At 45.8% G+C, this 17,585-nt stretch overlaps 2 protein-coding genes across 2 annotated transcripts; one reads left to right on the forward strand and one right to left on the reverse strand.

Moving 5' to 3' along the window:
- Window positions 1–5: 5 nt before the first annotated feature.
- Window positions 6–3,034, forward strand: SURF2 (surfeit 2). Its single transcript, XM_061352354.1, has 6 exons — window positions 6–149; window positions 411–565; window positions 779–882; window positions 1,293–1,484; window positions 2,062–2,228; window positions 2,934–3,034. Exons 1-6 carry the CDS (start codon window positions 42–44, stop codon window positions 3,015–3,017), a joined length of 810 nt encoding a protein of 269 aa, XP_061208338.1. The 5' UTR covers window positions 6–41; the 3' UTR covers window positions 3,018–3,034.
- Window positions 3,035–3,280: 246 nt separating this feature from the next.
- On the reverse strand, window positions 3,281–17,479 carry SURF4 (surfeit 4). The gene is made up of 6 exons (XM_061352355.1): window positions 17,285–17,479; window positions 9,352–9,538; window positions 8,157–8,233; window positions 7,496–7,539; window positions 6,353–6,539; window positions 3,281–6,103 (listed from the first exon to the last, which is right to left on the reverse strand). The coding sequence occupies exons 1-6, from the start codon at window positions 17,330–17,332 to the stop codon at window positions 5,837–5,839; spliced, it is 810 nt and encodes a 269-aa protein (XP_061208339.1). The 5' UTR covers window positions 17,333–17,479; the 3' UTR covers window positions 3,281–5,836.
- Between the last annotated feature and the right edge of the window lie 106 nt (window positions 17,480–17,585).

Below are 17,585 nucleotides of genomic sequence, written 5' to 3' on the forward strand. Positions count from 1 at the left end.
TCTATGGTTCCGGCACCGGAAGTCGGGCGCTCTGCTCTGGCATGGCGGAGCGTGCGGCGGGGCCCGCGGACGGTGGGGCTGAGGTGCCCGAGGCGGAGCGACTCTTCCTGCGGCAGCATCCGCTGCTTAGCCTCGTGCAGCCGGGCCGGGTGCGGCTGGAGCCCTGTGGGGGACCGCGGCTGTCTCTCGGAGGGGTTTGCAAGGGGAGGCCGGGGCCAGGGCCGCGTCCGCGTCCCTTGAGCGAGCTGGGGAACCGCGGCGCATGGGCTCGACCCAGCGAGCCCCGGGCCCAGAGGCTTTATCTCAGTGTGGAGGTTGGGGACGGGCCGGGAGAGGGGCGCTGGTGGGGCTCGGGGTGTGCCCCAGCGGTGGGTACCCCTTGCGCTTCCTTGACCAGACGTTTCCTGCAGGTGCGGTGCAGGCTGACGGGACATGAGATGCTGTGTCGGCTGTCGGACCTGCAGAATTACACTAATGGCAAGAAGTATCAGCGGCTGATAAAGACAGCCAGAGAGTTTGACTACAGCGTGTTTGAGCCCCATATAGTGCCCAGCACAAAGAACCTGTACGTATTCTTCCCCCTGTGTGACATGCTTACGCTTTGTTCAATCTCAGACATACAGTGGTAGAATTTTACAAAGGTTCTTGAGTCTGTGGGTTTGGGGAGACTGGAGAAGTCTTTATAAAATATTTATCAACTTCGAGCACAGGCCTTGTAAGTGAAAAGTTACTGCGCAATAGCAAGCTGTTGCTGGCTCTTTGTTTCTGCCTTTGTCAGGCACCAGCTGTTTTGCAAGCTGACTCTCAGGCACATCAACAAGTACCCAGAGCAAGTGCTGTCTCATGTCCAGGGGAGGCGCTATCAGAAGGCCCTCAAAACATGTAAGTAGCTTTTCTGAAAGATATAAGCAGAGATTTTTCTCTGAACTTTTGAGATTCCAGTAGATCTACGTGAAGGGAGTCGGTCAGTTTTGTTTAGATTGATAGTAGAGTGCTGCTGTTGCTGTGTGTGCTCCTCAGCTACAGAGGAAGATCCCAGATGTAGGGAGCAATTGGCCTCTAGCAAATACCTTGGAACATCCTTACGGGAGAGGGCAGTTCACTCCTCCAGCACAGGCTCAGTGTAAACGTCTTTCCCCTCTTTCATGGTCCATAGCATTGCTGTAGATTACATGAATGTATATTAGAGTTGGAGGTTGACTTGCTTTTGAGTTGCATTTAGCACAAGCTAGGAGCTGGGAATGAAAAGGCCTGAGGTGGTAGGGTGGCCTTCCCAATAACTGCTCTCTTAGATGAGGAGTGCCAGAAGGAAGGAGTGGAGTACATCCCTGCATGCCTGCGACAGAAGCAGCGACGGACGCACCACTCTGATGACCAAATGAACAGGAGCAGGCAGCCTTACAAAAAAGAGGAATTCTGGGAGCCACAGTCCAGCGATGAGGATGGAGAGGAGACAGACGATAGCATGAGTGACCTGTACCCATGTGAGTGAGAACATCACTGTCATCTGTGTCCTGAAGGGAGTTTTTTGAAGGGATTTTCTCCCAGCTTCTTTATACTGTTCTTTGTTGCTTACATGCCAGAGGCATGGAGTTCTTGGCTTTCAGTAAAGCTTACCACCACCAGATAAGAAACTGCAGTTTCCACTAAGTAATAACCAGAGCTGGATCACATAAGGTGTTAGGGGAGGGATCTAGGGTCTGCTGGGATTTACTGCTTTAGGTATCTCTGCTTTCCTCATTTCCTAGCAAAACCTTGAGTCTCACAGAAGCTGGTCAGGCTGTGCTGCTTACACCTGTAGGTGTTGCCTGGCTGTGGGAGGGAAAGGGATGACACCCCAGAACAGCCTGTGCTGAGCAGTCCCCGAAGTGGGGCGAGTGAGAGCACCAGCACACTCCTCATAAACCAGCATGTTTATTTCCCAAGTATTCCAGTAGTGACACATACGAGCTCAGCAACTGGAAGCAGCTTTGGAAATTGCTTTTGAGATGTCCTCGGTGTAAAGTCGGGGGGAAGCCTGTGTCACAGGGCTCGATGCTGACCTAAGTATTTGTATTTTAGCTGCACTCTTTCCAAGAAAAAGCCCAGCGGCTCCACAGACCACAAAGGGCAGTGATGACTTTGCAACAGACAGCGAGGATGATGGGATCAAGCAGAATGGTGACATGAATAGAGAGGATGGTGGAAGAACAGATGTCAGCAGAGCCAGTGGCAACAAACGGGGAAAGGTGGGAGTCGCGCTGCATGCAGCAGTAGGGGAGCCTTGAGCTGGGGTCCCATCCTGTATGTGTTTGATCTGTTCCTGTCTGAGAACCAGCAGAAGGTGCAGTTACTCAGAATGGCTTTTCCCCATGTGCCAGCCTCTGGCTGTGTCCTGAGTTGTGAACTGCCACCAGCAATTCACCCTGTCTGCGGTCACTAGGATTGTTCCTGCCTGTACAGACAGGCCATTGACAGGATCCTGCTGCACACTGCCTTAAGAGGGAGACTGAAGCATATCCCTTACACACACAAACACAAATTAAACCCTCTGAAGGGACAGGGTCCTTCTAAGCCCTTTTTCTACCTCTTGAGGAGCTGGCCAGGTCTTGCCTTGCAAGAATATTCTTTCTCAGGTTGAGAAGCAGACAGATGTTCCCTACATAAAGGTGGACAAACGTGTTAACTCTCCAAGGCAGACTCCGAGGAAAGGGCTAGATCCTTTATAACTGTATCAAACTGGAGAGATGAGGCTGGGTGAAATTTGGGTTCATCGCTACAAACAGTATCTAATGAAACCAGAGGCCTGTCAGAGAAAGGGACGCAAACTTGTAGGGTAGGGGCAGGGAAAGATCCCTTCTGCTCTGTCACTTGATGAAGGAAATCACACTGAGTTTCTCTTTAAGCTGTCTTGGGGTTTGGAAATCAGCTGATTAACTTATTTTTCTCTACAGAAACAGTCAGGCCTTTTAAAGAAGAAATTCAAGAGTCATCATCGAAAACCCAAGAACTTGAAGAAAGCAGCCAATGGCAAATAAACTTTGTGATAACTACAGTGGTCTGAAGCCTGTCGTGTAACAATTCTCGTGGGAGCTGTTACCTGTTAGAGCTGAGGAGGGGAGCAGTGGGGTACAATCAAGTGGTATTTAAAAGCCTTAAGCTGCCCCCCAGGGAGAAGCACTGCCACATGCAGGCAGCCCAGAGCTGGGGACTCTTCCTCATGAAGAGGATTGTCAATAGGTGGCACAGGAGCAGTAATCAGCAGCCTGCTTGGGGAGCGTCACCACTCACACACGCCAGGTGGATACAAAGATGCCATTGTTTTATTTTGATTGTTTCCAAAAATCAAAACATTTTCAAACACAACTAAGGTACAAAATACAGCATAAAAATGAGAATTTATACTTTTTTTTTCCACATAGAAAGCAAAAATATATTCAGAATGAATTCCAGAACACTTTGCAGAGCCAATTGACAGCTGATATCCTGCTTGTGAGAGCTTCTCAGCCATGGGGAGAGGTCATGGGATTTTTGGGAAATGCACAAATACAGCAGCATAGGTAGGAAACCAGAATCTTCGCATCAGGACTCACAGTAAGTCTGCATATTGTGCTGCCTGGAAATACCTTTAATGCCCTCCTCCTGACCATGTCCCTTTAGTACCAAAATATTTTTGCTGCAAGGGACAGTATCAGTTCCTTTTCTGGGGCCTTTTGCTGGAAAAGGGACTCGATTTTCACAGAGAAAACTGGTCAGTCAGCATTTCAGACCAGGCTGTCATCCAGCTCCTTAGACAGGACATAAGTTGAGAAAGCCAACTTAAGGGCTACTTACAGGAGCAGTTTCTATCATTCCATTTATAAATACTATGAACACCACCAGCAGTTAAAGTATCTGAGATTGGCTGCCTTGATGTAGTCCAAAACCATTACAAGACCTGCAGTGAAACTGAGCAAAAAGTACCTGTGCTGCTTATCTGTAACTGGAAAGACTAGTTTTGCTATGAAAAGATGGGCACAGTGAACACTCAAGGTAAAAAAACTTCTCTTGCAAAACCTTTTAAAAAGAAAACTTTCTATATGACCCAACCGAAACTGCTGGCTTCCCCTCCCACCTACCACCCCCCGATTCCTTCACCAGCAGCGTATCTTGCTATTAAGCTAGCCATTTTCCCTTCAAGATGATGAAATAATTGGTTTAGCACTCATCAGTGCTCTTCTATTTGGCATCAGTTCTTTCAGACTAGTCTTCTCTCCTAAAAAGCAACCATTAAGTTGAACTGTCCAGGTTAGTGTCCTTACCAGGAGACCCTGGTAAATAGCTCCTGCTGGAGACATTCAGCTGAATTACTCCTTGAACAAACAGTTGAGCAGCTTTCTCAAGGGAGACAACAGTGCAAGGTATCCATGTAATATTAACAAGTTGGTAGGGCTCATGCTTTCTAGAGCTCTTTCATGATCTAGTGAAACAGGCTTACCTAGCTGACTGGCAGAGGACAAAATCCCTCCTCTGAGCAGCACTAAGGATGTTCATGGCACAGTGATTGTGGCACTGAAAGGTGGAAATGGGGTCTTTCCCCCCCATTATACTGAGGAGTTCCTCCCTCTGAACACACAAGTTACATCCCCAGCTGCATTCGCTGCATGGGTTTGAATTTGCATTCTTCAGCTATAACCGTTGGATTCAGAGCCAAGAACTGGCGCTCTGGGAGCACAGAGCTGATGGGTGTCCTCCCTGCACAGCCTGGGATGAGCCATGGGGCAGAGAAAGGGCTGCCCTCGACTGGCCCCTTGCTGTCACAGGGACTGGCACAGCCTGGACCGACAGAAGCAAACCCTACAGATGAAAAGACTGACTGCTCCTCTCTCACCTGTACCAAGTGCAGGGAAAAGGGGGAGTTCTGTAGTTTTCAAGATACTTTTACCAGTAACCTACAATTCAGATAGGAATTTGGGGCATATGTGGATGGAAGCTGCTTAACAGCAGAAAGGAGCTTCTGTTATGGAACGTGCAGCACAACTTGGCTCCCTTCTTGGGAATTCAGGAGGAAACTCTGGGGAAAGAATGCTGAATACAGTTCTTTTGGCACACAATTTTCACAGAATCTGACATTCTGTCTCTTCAGGAGTACTGCCCCCTCCGCTCCTTGAAATGTGATTAGCAAAACAGGACTCCTGATTAGCAATAAAGGATTATCCCTTGTTCCTCTTGAGAGGGGAAATGGGACATGTTAGATGACCCCCTCCCTTTTCTTACCTAGAGGGGGTACAACTACTTTCAGGGTTTTTCTTTTTACCTTCCATTTGGGGGTAGGAAATACTTCCCCTGTTAAACGAAATGGAATTACAGGCCTCTAAGCAGCAGAATAACAGTGGTTTTTCTTGATGCTGCTTTCCACATTGATAAGAAATGCTATGATCAGTAAGGGAACTCCTCATGCACAAGACAGTTTTAATGAGGGTGAGAAACGGGAGCCACTTTTTTAGTTATAGCTAGAACCCAACAGTACACAATGATACAGCTGTATCTGCTCACAGTACTTCAAATTTCAAAACACTGCTGACATTAAAGACAGCAAACTACTGTTCTACTGCAACTCACTGAAGCATCAGCAAAATGCAGGTTCCTTGGGTTAGTTCCAAATCTAGGAAGTTAGAATAAGCCTAGGCAACTTTTCTTGAAGAAATAGGATTTTGTCTATTACATTACTGGTGCCACTGTAAATCAAATTCAGAATATCTGTGCCTTTAATAGGAAGGGGGCATGTACGTGTAAAATGCTGGCAGTTTTTGTTGAATCCATAAAGAATCAGTTCTGGACTTAATACGTTATGTCCCAAGAAGTGTTGCTATTCCTGTTACCACTCTTTTTTCTTCTCATCCATGGAGACTCCACCAGGACCCAGTGCAACCACAAGGAGGAGGCCTCCAATGACAGACATGGTCTGGAAGAAATCATATTTGAGGAAGTCGTGCATGGGCTTGTAGGCTGGGATGGTCCAGAAGGCATTAAAGTAGATATTGATGCCAAACAGCCAGATGACTAGAGTCAAGGCAGCCAGCTTAGTCTTGAAGCCAATTGCCACCAAGATAATCAGGGCTGTGCCCACAATGTTCTGCAAAATCTGCAAATAAAACAACACCACAAGCTTACACATGCCTCTTAAATAGACAGACAAGCATCAGAACAGAGCACGGACAAGTTCAACAGAACAGGCTGTCATGGCACAGATGATCTAGTAGCTTTCTCTACATATTAATTCTACTAAAAAAATAGACTTAAATGATAAGCACTGAGCAGCTGCTGCAGCTGATCAGGGAGTTGGTACTATATTCTAGTTCCTTAACTCATACTTTTATACTCAGATACTTACAGAAAAGAAGTTCATATCAAAATGTAGCAGTGTCATGAACATGAGGACCAGCAGCACACGGCCCCCCAGCTGCATGTACTGCTTTGGGGAGCTTTCCCGCATGGTGGGGACACCAGCAAACATACTCTTTCCCTCTGAGCGTGACTCGGCCAAAAGCAGCAGCAAACCTCCCCCAAGGGCCAGGTTCCTACAGGAAGACAGGAAAAAAGAAAAAAAACCAAAGGCAGTTTATACTTTGCACTACTCTAATGATTTAAAGTTTTATCCGACAATTTGAACTCAGTACGAATCTGCATGCTGGGGAGGAGTGACCTACTCCTCCCCATGCAGTGTGCCTGCATCAGGCTTCACAGCTGACACAGCAGTATTGTGCTCAAGGATTTCCCCAAGCCTGTGCAGACACATAAAGCCTGCCAGGAAAGTCCAACACCCTCAGCTCAGGCACAGTTGCTTAGCATCTGTCACTGCATGACTTTAGTTGTATTGAAGTTATTCTGTACCTCAGGTTTAATCACGTATGCCAAAGTAGTTCAGAGGTTGCTTTGAGAAAACAGAAGAGCAGTCCTGCTAAAAATTACACAGGTACACAGCTTACAGGGTTGTAGTAAGCCCAGAGTATAGTTGTTGTGCTGCCCCCTACTCCCCTTCTCAAAGGAGAGGGGTGAAAAGGCAACAGCCATTACTCAGGATTGGCAAGAAAGCTCATGTTTAAAAGCCCTGTCTTGTACTCCAAGGTGTTAGAGATTTAAAATCCCATAAACCATTCTAGTATCAGTATGCTTTAGCTAGCCCAGAAAATGGCTGCACAGTTGCTATTTTAACCATTTAGGAAATAACAGCAGCTCACTGATCCAGTCTCGACAGCTGCTTGTGAGTGCTCAGCAAGAAGGTTAGTAGCAGAAGCACTCAGATCCTAGAAGGCTAGGATTAGTCTTTTGCCTTCTACAATACTGGTCTATGGCTTAACACAGACTCTACTGATTTTTTAAATGCTGACATTTCTTGTTTAATGTAAATGCACAATTTGCAAATACTTCTAGTGGTGTACTTCTAATAAAAACTATGTACAGAGATCACTTCCTCTGTCAGTCACAGAGGACTGTTTTGGTTCTGTTCTGATAAACTCTTAAGAAGTAGGCATACCTCATCAAGAACTTCAGGTCCCATAGAATGCTGTATGCAATAGTCTAGGCAAAGGGAAAAAAAGCCAGGTTAAAACACCATATAAACTGCACTGACATTATGAATTTATGTTACAGTCTCAAGCCTGCGCTATCCGTAGCAGAAGTCAGTTTACAAGTATGTTACACTGAAGGAAACAAGGTAGGTTACATCAGTGTGGTCCAGTCAGCCAGTGGGAAACAGGGAACAGAAGCCAGGATTGACCTGTGCTGTAGCCACACACCCCACACCCCTTCCCCCCCCCCCCCCCAGTTCATTGGTTTTGAAGAGGAAGGAGGCTACTACTAGCTAGGATCTTGTATAACAGCTGTGCGCTGAAGGCCAAAGCAACCGCAAGTTCCACATTTGGCACTTTACTGACATACAGGTAAAGTGCAAGTTACTTCTGCTAAACTGGTCAAGTATTGAATCAATGTCTCCAGCCAACTAACTTACAGCTCAGGATCTATTGGGCACACCAGAAGCAGCAAAACAGTTCAGTGCCATTGAGGACTGGCACTAGGCCAAGGTGAAGAAGAATTCCAGGGCTGCAAGTTGTATTTAACTACATTGGTAGTACTGGGGCTAAGCGAGAAGATTTGAAAGATAAAATTTAGAAGGGCTGAAGACTCAAGCCTCCTACCTGTAATGCTATAATTCCAAACAGTCCAAAGCAGGCATATTGCACAAAGTTCCTACTCAGCACCAGGATGCAGCCGCCTGAGTTGGGGAAATTGAACACAGTTACACTTCTGGCTTGCACAGGAAAAGATGCTGCAGGAATGCTAACTTGCTCTGAACTGAAGAGACACTGGTTGCTTTCCACTGAGCCACAAATAACATCAGGCAGGAAATTTTACGGGCACAAATCAGTCTTAGAACCTAGAAGTCTTAGTGCATTTTAAAAGGTATTCCAATTCCAGAAACATCTTTTATTTTACAAAGAGTAAGCACATGCTGAATGCAGCCCCCAACACAGCACTGTACAGCAGCCGTTGGTGTTGAAGCATTACAAGAAATTAAAAAGGAACTCAACTAACTATGGATTTATTTTATTTTTTGGTGAAAGAAGTGTTAGGGCAAACATGCTGTACTCCTTTTGCTTTAAAGCTTTTGGTTTATAGCCTTCCTCAAGTCTTTATCACAAAGCACTGACAATCTTTGCTACTCTGACACGAGGACTGGTAACTGCATTCAATTAAGCTGATTTGTTATACAAAAATATGTGGTTAAAATAAAATAATTTAAACCCAAACACAAGACAAGAAATTGCTGGAGCAACCAAGGGACACAACATGAACAGCATAGGATCTGACTTCTCTCCGTTTCTCTAGGCCCACCAACACAATCATAAGAGCTCTGCTTCTGGGCTTACTTCTAATCCTGGGCTTTAAAAAATCTCCAACACAAGCCCCCCCCCTCAGGTTTAAGCACACAAGACTGCCATTGATATTAGTACCCCTTCAATCAGGACACCAGGAAAGTCTTAACACTGCCCTGTTTAAGAAACAAGAGTATTTAATTTAGAAAATTCAGGGGGTGTATGGGTTTAGAGAGGCAGGTACAGAATTGAAAACAGATTGTCCTAATGAATTCTTGGCATCTGACTCAGAGATAGTGTCAGAAGAAATTCTTCAAGATCACTTCCAGGAAAGACTGAAGCAGGTCAATTGAGCTCATTCATCCCATGTGGTACTATCAGTTCTAAGCTTTCAGTGGCTATTAAGAAGTCAGTGAAGCATCCCGTGTTTACATGATTCACAGTGGTTACACAAGCCAGGGTGGCAGACACACTGGAGTGCTCTGGCATCCACCTTAACAGCCTTAGAGCCACTTACTTAGCTGTCCAAAGAGATTTATGAACACAAAGATGGAGGCCAGGAAATAGCCACAGTTCCATGTGCCATCAATGTAATCCCTCTGTTCGCTCCACTGGAACCACATGCGGATGCCATCCTCCAGGAAGGTGCTGATCAGGCACAGGCGGGCCACATGGGGCAGGTACTGCTTCGTCACCCTCAGGAACTGCACGGGCAGACAGCATTGTTAGCAGGGGACCAAGGCAAGGTGATACTCAAGCCATAACAGATCCATGCACTCTGCAGACTCGGAGGTCGGCAGTTCTCATGCACGTAAATCATCAACATCTGGAAAGAAACACATACTTGGGACTCGATTTAATGAAATTCTTCTCCACTTCAGTTTGAGAACAGCTGGGAGCAGCAGGGCGAAACCTGTTGTCACATGCCATCCCAAGAACATTTGGGACTAGGACCTGGAGAAAACCAGAATCCAGCAACACCTTCCTACATAAGTGGAACTGTGTTTGATGAAGCTCTTACTAGCTGAAGGCTGACCCTGGTTTTAGCTTCTGTCTCAGGGTTTCCTGTTACATCTCAACTATCAGCCAACCAGGAGCTGAAAGGACAGTCCTACATGCTCAGGCACTCAACACCCTGTAACAAACTGACTCAGGGAGTCAGGCTGACAGGAGACCCATTCTGCACGAATTGAAAAACATTAATAAGCTTTCTGCCAAGCCAGCTCTTCCTAACAGCTCAGAAAAGCACTGGTGCAAAGCATGTGCACTTGTGTACCGGCAACAGCAACCAGATCAGTGTGGCCATCGCATGAAACTGCACCCTCTGTCCTAGAACTATACACAGTTTCTACTTCCAATAAAAAATAGCACTTGGATTTGCATTGTCACTTGGTGCAAGCCAGAGCCTGGCTGGCCTCTTCCACACACAGGTTCAGCTTAGCCACATCTCTCAGAGGATGTATCTGGAGCCAGCGTATGCTCCTGTCTGAGCAAATGCAGTCTAGTAAGAAACAAATGTGAATTTAACCTAAAACTCCCTACAAGATTAAACAGCAGGTTTTTGCTTCCAGATGACAGAAGCAGTTTGAGCACGTTAATACTCATGAAAGTAAATGCCCATGTCAGGAGGCTTCATGCAGAACTTGCTTCCAGAATCCACAGGGATCCCCGCATTAAGACTAGGAGGAACTGCTGTTTAACAAAACCCCATTACCCCACATGAAGTTCCATGTGTTGTAAGGCACATTGAGTCGTGTTGTTTATACATTATTGGAATAGAATCATAGAATAGTTAGGGTTGGAAAGGACCTTAAGATCATCTAGTTCCAACGCCCCTGCCATGGGCAGGGACATCTCACACTAAACCATGTCACCCAAGGCTTTGTCCAACCTGGCCTTGAACACTGCCAGGGATGGAGCATTCACAGCCTCCCTGGGCAACCCATTCCAGTCTCTCACCACCGTAACAGGAAAGGATTTCTTCCTTATATCCAACCTAAACTTCCTCTGTTTCAGTTTTAACCCTTTACCCCTTGTCCTGTCACTACAGTAAATACTACAATACTTCAAGCATGAAAAGGGGTGGGGGAGCCCATGTGTGTATAGGTGTCTTCTAGACAGCATTGAACTGTGCTATGAAAAATGGACTGAGAAGGCACACAAGCCTTTTCTTTTGTAATTCAGTATCTCCATTGACCTCAGGATAGACAAGAGAGCTGACTGGTTTCTTTCTGGGCAAAATCTTTACAGCTCTGGCAGCACCACATGCTTTCAGTCTATATGGGAGCATGGAGCAAGGAGACTAAAGCCATTGCTGAAAGTTTACCCTTGCCAAAGTAACTAGTAATTACTAAAGGCTGCTCTAAAGCTTATGTAAACGTCAAGCTTTGCTTACCGTTTAACTGAAAATTATCACAAGAAAAAAACCCAACAGTCACACTTAATTAAACAGTGACTATGGGAACAAACTACAGCAGTTGTACTGCATGCAGCCAGAGTCTAAGGGTCAAGAGTCAAGTCAACGGAGTACATTTTAAGTGCAGCTGTACTCTGATTCAGGGCTGCCACTTCAGGTTTTTTTAAGCCATGTCAACAGTTGGATGAATGAGTCAGAAGAAAATCTGTGATCTTTGTCACTGCATGAGACACACAGCTTGGTTTACAGCTTGCTTTTCTCCTGGATTTCACTGTGCATTTGGGCAAACTTGCTGTGGAATACTAAGGACAAAGTTATTTTGGAACTATTACAAACCCAGAAGTGGTTTGTGCAGTAACTCTGCTGTGTTGAGACCCAGAACAAGCAAATCTGGTCTAGGAAAAAAAATAAATAAATGAAAGTGGAAGGCATCTGTAAGGAAAAGGAAGAGACCCACTGTGGAGAGGCAGAACAAAGCAGAAACCTTAGAGAGGCTATCTGCCTCCAGGCCTCATCTTTGTTATTTTGAAATGGGTCATGTAAGCTGATCTCATCTTCCCCTTTCCTGAAAGGGTAACTGCCAACAGTCCAGGTGAAGGAAGCGAGAAGGCATTTAACGTTCACCTGTTCTCCAGGTGTAAAGGAGCAACCTTATCGTCACTGGACACCCATAACCCATGTAGCTGCATTTACTTAGCTACACACAAGTTGATGGCCCCTGTACACAGCAAGCCTGAAGTAAATCGCCTTCAGAAACAGACCGTATGAACAAAAATCAAGGCCAAAAGAACAACTAGCCATAGACATCCAGAGAGAAAGCAAGAGAACAGTTATGTGATGACTAAAGGAAGAGAACACAACAAACATCAAGTGATTCTGCAATTAGAGGGTTTGGGTATAAATCACCCAAGTCATTTAACTAAGGACAAGATAACTTCTAAGAAACAGGAGATCTCCAGAAGCGGGACTGAACTAATAGTACCAAACACCCTGTTTTTATGCTCTGCACATCACTGTGTCTCAAATGCTGTAACCTTAGACCACTTCCTACTTCCTTTAAAATTCACACAGATAAAAGCAGCACGTATGGGAAATGTGGTAACTGCAGTTGATAAACATATCCAGCTAAGATGTGGGACCTGAAATATGCATGCCACTAAGCACAATACCTGTAAATCAAAGCAAAACTGTTGAGATTGATGGAGGTTGCAGTGTTAAACTCATGACATCAAGTAATAGGATAGCTTGTTCCACTGTGGATTTTGCATCACCTGTTCTTAGCACACACTGCCTCCTTCCAAGAGGCAATGTATCTTGAGAAGAGAAAACAACATGCTGAAGTAGAACTGTTTTGAAGACCAGCTGGTTCTGTGTTGGCAGCCAAGTCACTAGCATACACTAGCGGAGCTCTGCGTTGCCACTTTCCCCTCTAACAGCATCAGAAGGGCAGAGAGTTCAATGTTCCTCTCAACAAGCAGAGATGTACAAGAGGATCCAGGATCTTTCAAAAGGAGGCTTAAAATACTCAAACCCATGACAAGGGCCTGTTCTGTTTTGACTCTTTATGATGCTTTCTAAACTATATTCTACCTCCAGCAGTATCAAATTTGTTAAAAACTCTAGTCTGTGCTGTTCAAAGTGCATATACCATAACTAAAGGTACTTTAAGACAAGTACATAGCCAGGAGGTGCGTGTTCTTACATCAGGGAAGTGCTGATCATGGTGATTAGCAGAACAGCCTGCTGATGTACCCAGAAAGTCCTCATGTGCTGCACAGTATTATTAGCTTAGAGCTGCCCATAAAGGCATATTGCAAATATCTAAATGACATGCATTTAAGGGTTTCCTTTGTTCCAGGAGGGCAGATACCTCCAGCAGCCTGTGATCCTTCACGGAATAGGATGCTCAATCCTCTGGCAGAGAAAAAAAGAACAATTTCTTTCACCAACCTGTGTATATCCACTGAAAGAACTCCCACCTAAACATTACAAGGACAACAGCACCTACCACGCTGAGTTGATCAATGTATGCGAGTTCCTTGGGAAAGCTGGAAACAGAGGCTTTCCTACTTACTTCAAAAGGCAGGAATGGAGCTGTGACACACTAGAACATTGCCAGCAATCTTAAATTTTTAATTGCAGGAAGATTCTAGTAATGCTTTTCACTCCTAAAACGTGCCTTATACCAATTCCATTTTTCAAAAAGCTATTTAGTAATCAAATCTTAAAATGGGATTTTTCTGTATATTGGTATTTGTTATCATTCTTCATAGGGAGATTATTTTCTAGCCTAACCAGAACAGGGTATGTGGCTTATAATGCTAAAGGACTGATGTACTGACATCACTAAGTTACAGAGAACATTTCCAAATTCATGTTTTAATATAAAATGCAGGAAAGTTCAGACTAACATTAGATGTTTTATTCTCCCTTCCATGTTCTGCAAAATAGGATACAGAGATGTTGTCGTTAGCTGAACATGCATCAGCATTTATTTTGGAAAATTAAATGAAACCCCCAGAGTCTGGGTGTCCCTTGCAGCCCTTTCACTGCAGCAGAGTGACTCAATAGTCTCCTTGCACTTCTGTCCATAACTTTTTTAGAACTGCAGAAATACCAGGCACCCACATTCCTAAAGATTAGCACAGACACTAGAAAAGTTCCTGAGATCTGCTCCCTCTTACGAGGAGTGACAACCAGCTCTCAAACCCTAAACAGTCAGCACAGGGCCCAAATACAGCTATTTTTCAGTACAGTAATGTCAGCAGTACATGGCAACTGCACTGAAGTGCTTAGCATGCAATATTTTAAACAGGAATCACTAAAATAGGGCTTACTAATCAAGTAATTTAGAATAACTCTAAATATTATCTATTAATAAATAATTCAGAAATTAAGATTGGGCTGGTGCTGTAGTGTTTAAAAAGAAATCAGCCCATGAAACCCATAGTTGGGCATAATTTTGAACCAAGATTGTGATTTCCTTGCACTGTGGCTCACCCACACTTTAAGAGCCTTTAATACTTTTTCCCACCCTCCCCAGTATCTAACAAGTTGCCTTCCCTGAATTCAACAGGCCCAGCCCCAAGCAAGGCCTCTGCTGCAGGCCTTGGCAACCACCAGCAGCTCAGAGCACAGCTCACCAGCCATACTGTGCACCTGCGGGCTACAAACTCATGCTATAGCCAAGCTAAACTCACAGCTAGCTATCACAAGTGATCATCAAAAGGAGTGTGACCAGCAGGTCGAAGGAGGTGATCCTGCCCCTTTATTCTGCTCTCGTGAGACCTCACTTGGAGTATTGTGTACAGTTCTGGTGTCCTCAACATAAAAAGGACATGGATCTGTTGGAACAAGTCCAGAGGAGGGCCACGAGAATTATCAGGGGACTGGAGCACCTCCCATATGAAAATCGGCTGAGAAAGTTGGGGCTGTTCAGCCTGGAGAAGAGAAGGCTGCGTGGAGACCTCATAGCAGCCTTCCAGTATCTGAAGGGGGCCTATAGGGATGCTGGGGAATGGACTCTTCATTAGGGACTGTAGTGGCAAGACAAGGGCTAATGGCTTAAAACTTAAACAGGGGAAGTTTAGATTGGATATAAGGAGGAAATTCTTTCCTGTTAGGGTGGTGAGGCACTGGAATGGGTTGCCCAGGGAGGTTGTGAATGCTCTATCCCTGGCAGTGTTCAAGGCCAGGTTGGATGAGGCCTTGGGTAATATGGTTTAGAGCGAGGTGTCCCTGCCCATGGCAGGGGGAGTTGGAACTTGATGATCTTAAGGTCCTTTCCAACCCTATCTATTTTATGATTCTATCCCACCACAAGCACTGGTGCTCACTTGATCTGAACAATGATATAATCACACTAACAGAAAAAAAGGATCTCTTTTTTTTCCCTGCCAGTTAAGCTCTCCAGTCCAGTGACTGGAAAGTGCTGGTGTGAGAGAAAAGAGGCCCACAGCCATAGGAGAAGCAGGACAGCACCTTTCCCTGACAGCTAGCTGTCAGAAAAGCTTAGCTGCCTTGTAAGACCACATCTTCACTGCACTAGCTCCCTTTTGGATTACTTGTTACTACTGAATATCTTGGCATCTAGGACATAATTTGCTAATTCACACAGAAATTACAGGGTCTGAGAAAAGTTAAGCTTTAGTGTTTCAATTTAAGGAATGGATTATTATTGCATTTGTAAGAGACATTCAGGACATGCTGATAAACCATGGAAGTAGCTGTAACATTTTACCACAGGGCTTTTATGTTGCAGAAATTTAAGACTCGTTATTCTTGAACACTAGTACAGGCAGCGGAGAAATCCAGGATACACTGAGAATGCACAGAGCTCCCAGAACAGACACTGTCCAGCTCAACTACCTCCGCCTCTATCAAGAGGAGCTTTAACACTATTTCAGTCCAAATGTTCCAAGTATTTTTTTTTTGTCTAGTATGAACTAACAGTTTCCATAAGCCAAGTGTTAACTTTGCAATATATACTAAAGGTTATCCCTTAGTAAATCACTCCTGCACTGGTGGGATACTGAGTTCTAGCAGCATACACATACGGAAAGTGCATGATTGAGCTATTAGGCAGCTATCCGAAGGCAGAATTATCAAAGGGGCTAGTTACTTGGAAAGCATAAAAATTGTTTTATCATCTGATGGCTAAGTGTAGGCAAACACTGAATTCTGCAGCTAAAGACTCATCTTTATATAGGATACGGCCAAGCACAAATGATGTTGTGCCATTTAAAACTCATTTCAGGAGGAAGCAAACAGCATTTTAGCTGGATAAAAGAGCTTTCATTAGTATGAATAAAGAGGTGCTACAGACATCTAGAAACAGTCACACAAGAGTAAACAGAGAGGTGTTATGAAAAGGTCAGGACAAGAGTCCTAAATTTTAGCAAGTAGTTTGAACACTATAGCAATAGTTTACTTTCTTCTCTAAAGGGAGTGAGAGAAGAAGGTAAACAGGGTGGATAACCAAGATGATCCAGACACCCTTTAAAGAGGATACTCCATGCACCATAAGAAGCTCTATCTCTGAGATTTCCATCTGGGGGTGAGGAGGAAGCATGGAACAGGTTTTCCCAGTGAAACTCGGTTAAAGACACAGAGGCAGCACAGCCCCCTCAGAGCTGTGACATGTTATCTTGCACCACACAATTTCAACAGTCAGAGTTGTAGAACCAGGCAGAATCAGGTTTTCCAGAGAACCTGTTAAATATAAGATGTTGCCTCTCATTTTCAAGTAGATGAACCATAATGACAGTGAATATTTTTCTAAAAGCATAACCAGCAGATCAAGTACTCAAAATGTTTCTACTCTTACATATAAGAGATTAGAAACCTCTATTTAACAGAGAAAACTGTAAGAACCTTCACTGAAATAGATGTAAAGAGAATTACCAGACAGCATCAACTGGCTTGCTCTAGTTTTACCCCTTTACTGCTTTTATCTAAGCACAGCACTGGAGTGCCGGCAAACATCTTCCAGTTTGGGTTTTCAGGTACCGGTCGGGGCTTAGATTTTCGCTTTCCTGTCCCCCATCACCTCGCTTCCATTTCCCACACCGCTTTAAGCCCCATTTGCCAGCATGGACGGCTTGCAGGAAGACAAGAACAGGTCGGACCTTGCTCTCTTTCCACTCCCAAGAAGAAGCCCAGTTCCCAAGGAGAACTTGTCTGCTTCATTGTACACAGGCTGAAGAGCAGTCGCGAGGCTCGTATAAGGACAGGGGGCCGCCACTCCCAAAGGGACACAGCAGCCGGACCTGCGCCAGCCACTCCCTCTCCGGCGGGAAGCCGGGCCGGAGCCTTCCCCCAGGGCGACGCGACCGAGATAGCCCGCAGGCCCGCCGGAAGAGCAGGCCCCAAGGTGGCGACCCCGCTGCGGGACGCCGCCATTCCGGATCCTCTACTGCGGCCTGCCCTGCCCTCCTGTTCCCTCCCTCTCCCGCAGGCAGCCTCAGCACCCGAGGAAGCGGCCCAGCACACAAAGGCCGTCCGGCCAGAGAAGGAAAGGCAGGCGGGCACGCACCTGATCCGCGAAATCCTCGGCGGTGCTCATGATGTCGTTCTGGCCCATGGCGGCGGCGGTGCGACGGCTCTACGCGCCTGGGCCCGGCTCTCAGAGACAGCGGCGGGAGGAGCGTGGCGGAGGAGCGCCGGGCCGCGCACCGATCCCTACGCTGCCACGTAGGCCAGCCCTTAAAGGCGCCGCTCGGGGGCCAGCGCCGGCGCACGCGGGGAGGGGCGTGGCTCGGGGAGGGTGGGGCGGCCCCTCCCCTCCGCACCGCGCCTTAAAGCGGCAGCTCCGGGCTCAGGGTGGCCCTGTTGGG

Source organism: Neopsephotus bourkii, unplaced genomic scaffold (assembly GCF_033783945.1).
Source record: "Neopsephotus bourkii isolate Nb327-2 ecotype Australia unplaced genomic scaffold, CSIRO-AGI_Nbou_v1 NB_659, whole genome shotgun sequence".
Classification (NCBI taxonomy): domain Eukaryota; kingdom Metazoa; phylum Chordata; class Aves; order Psittaciformes; family Psittacidae; genus Neopsephotus; species Neopsephotus bourkii.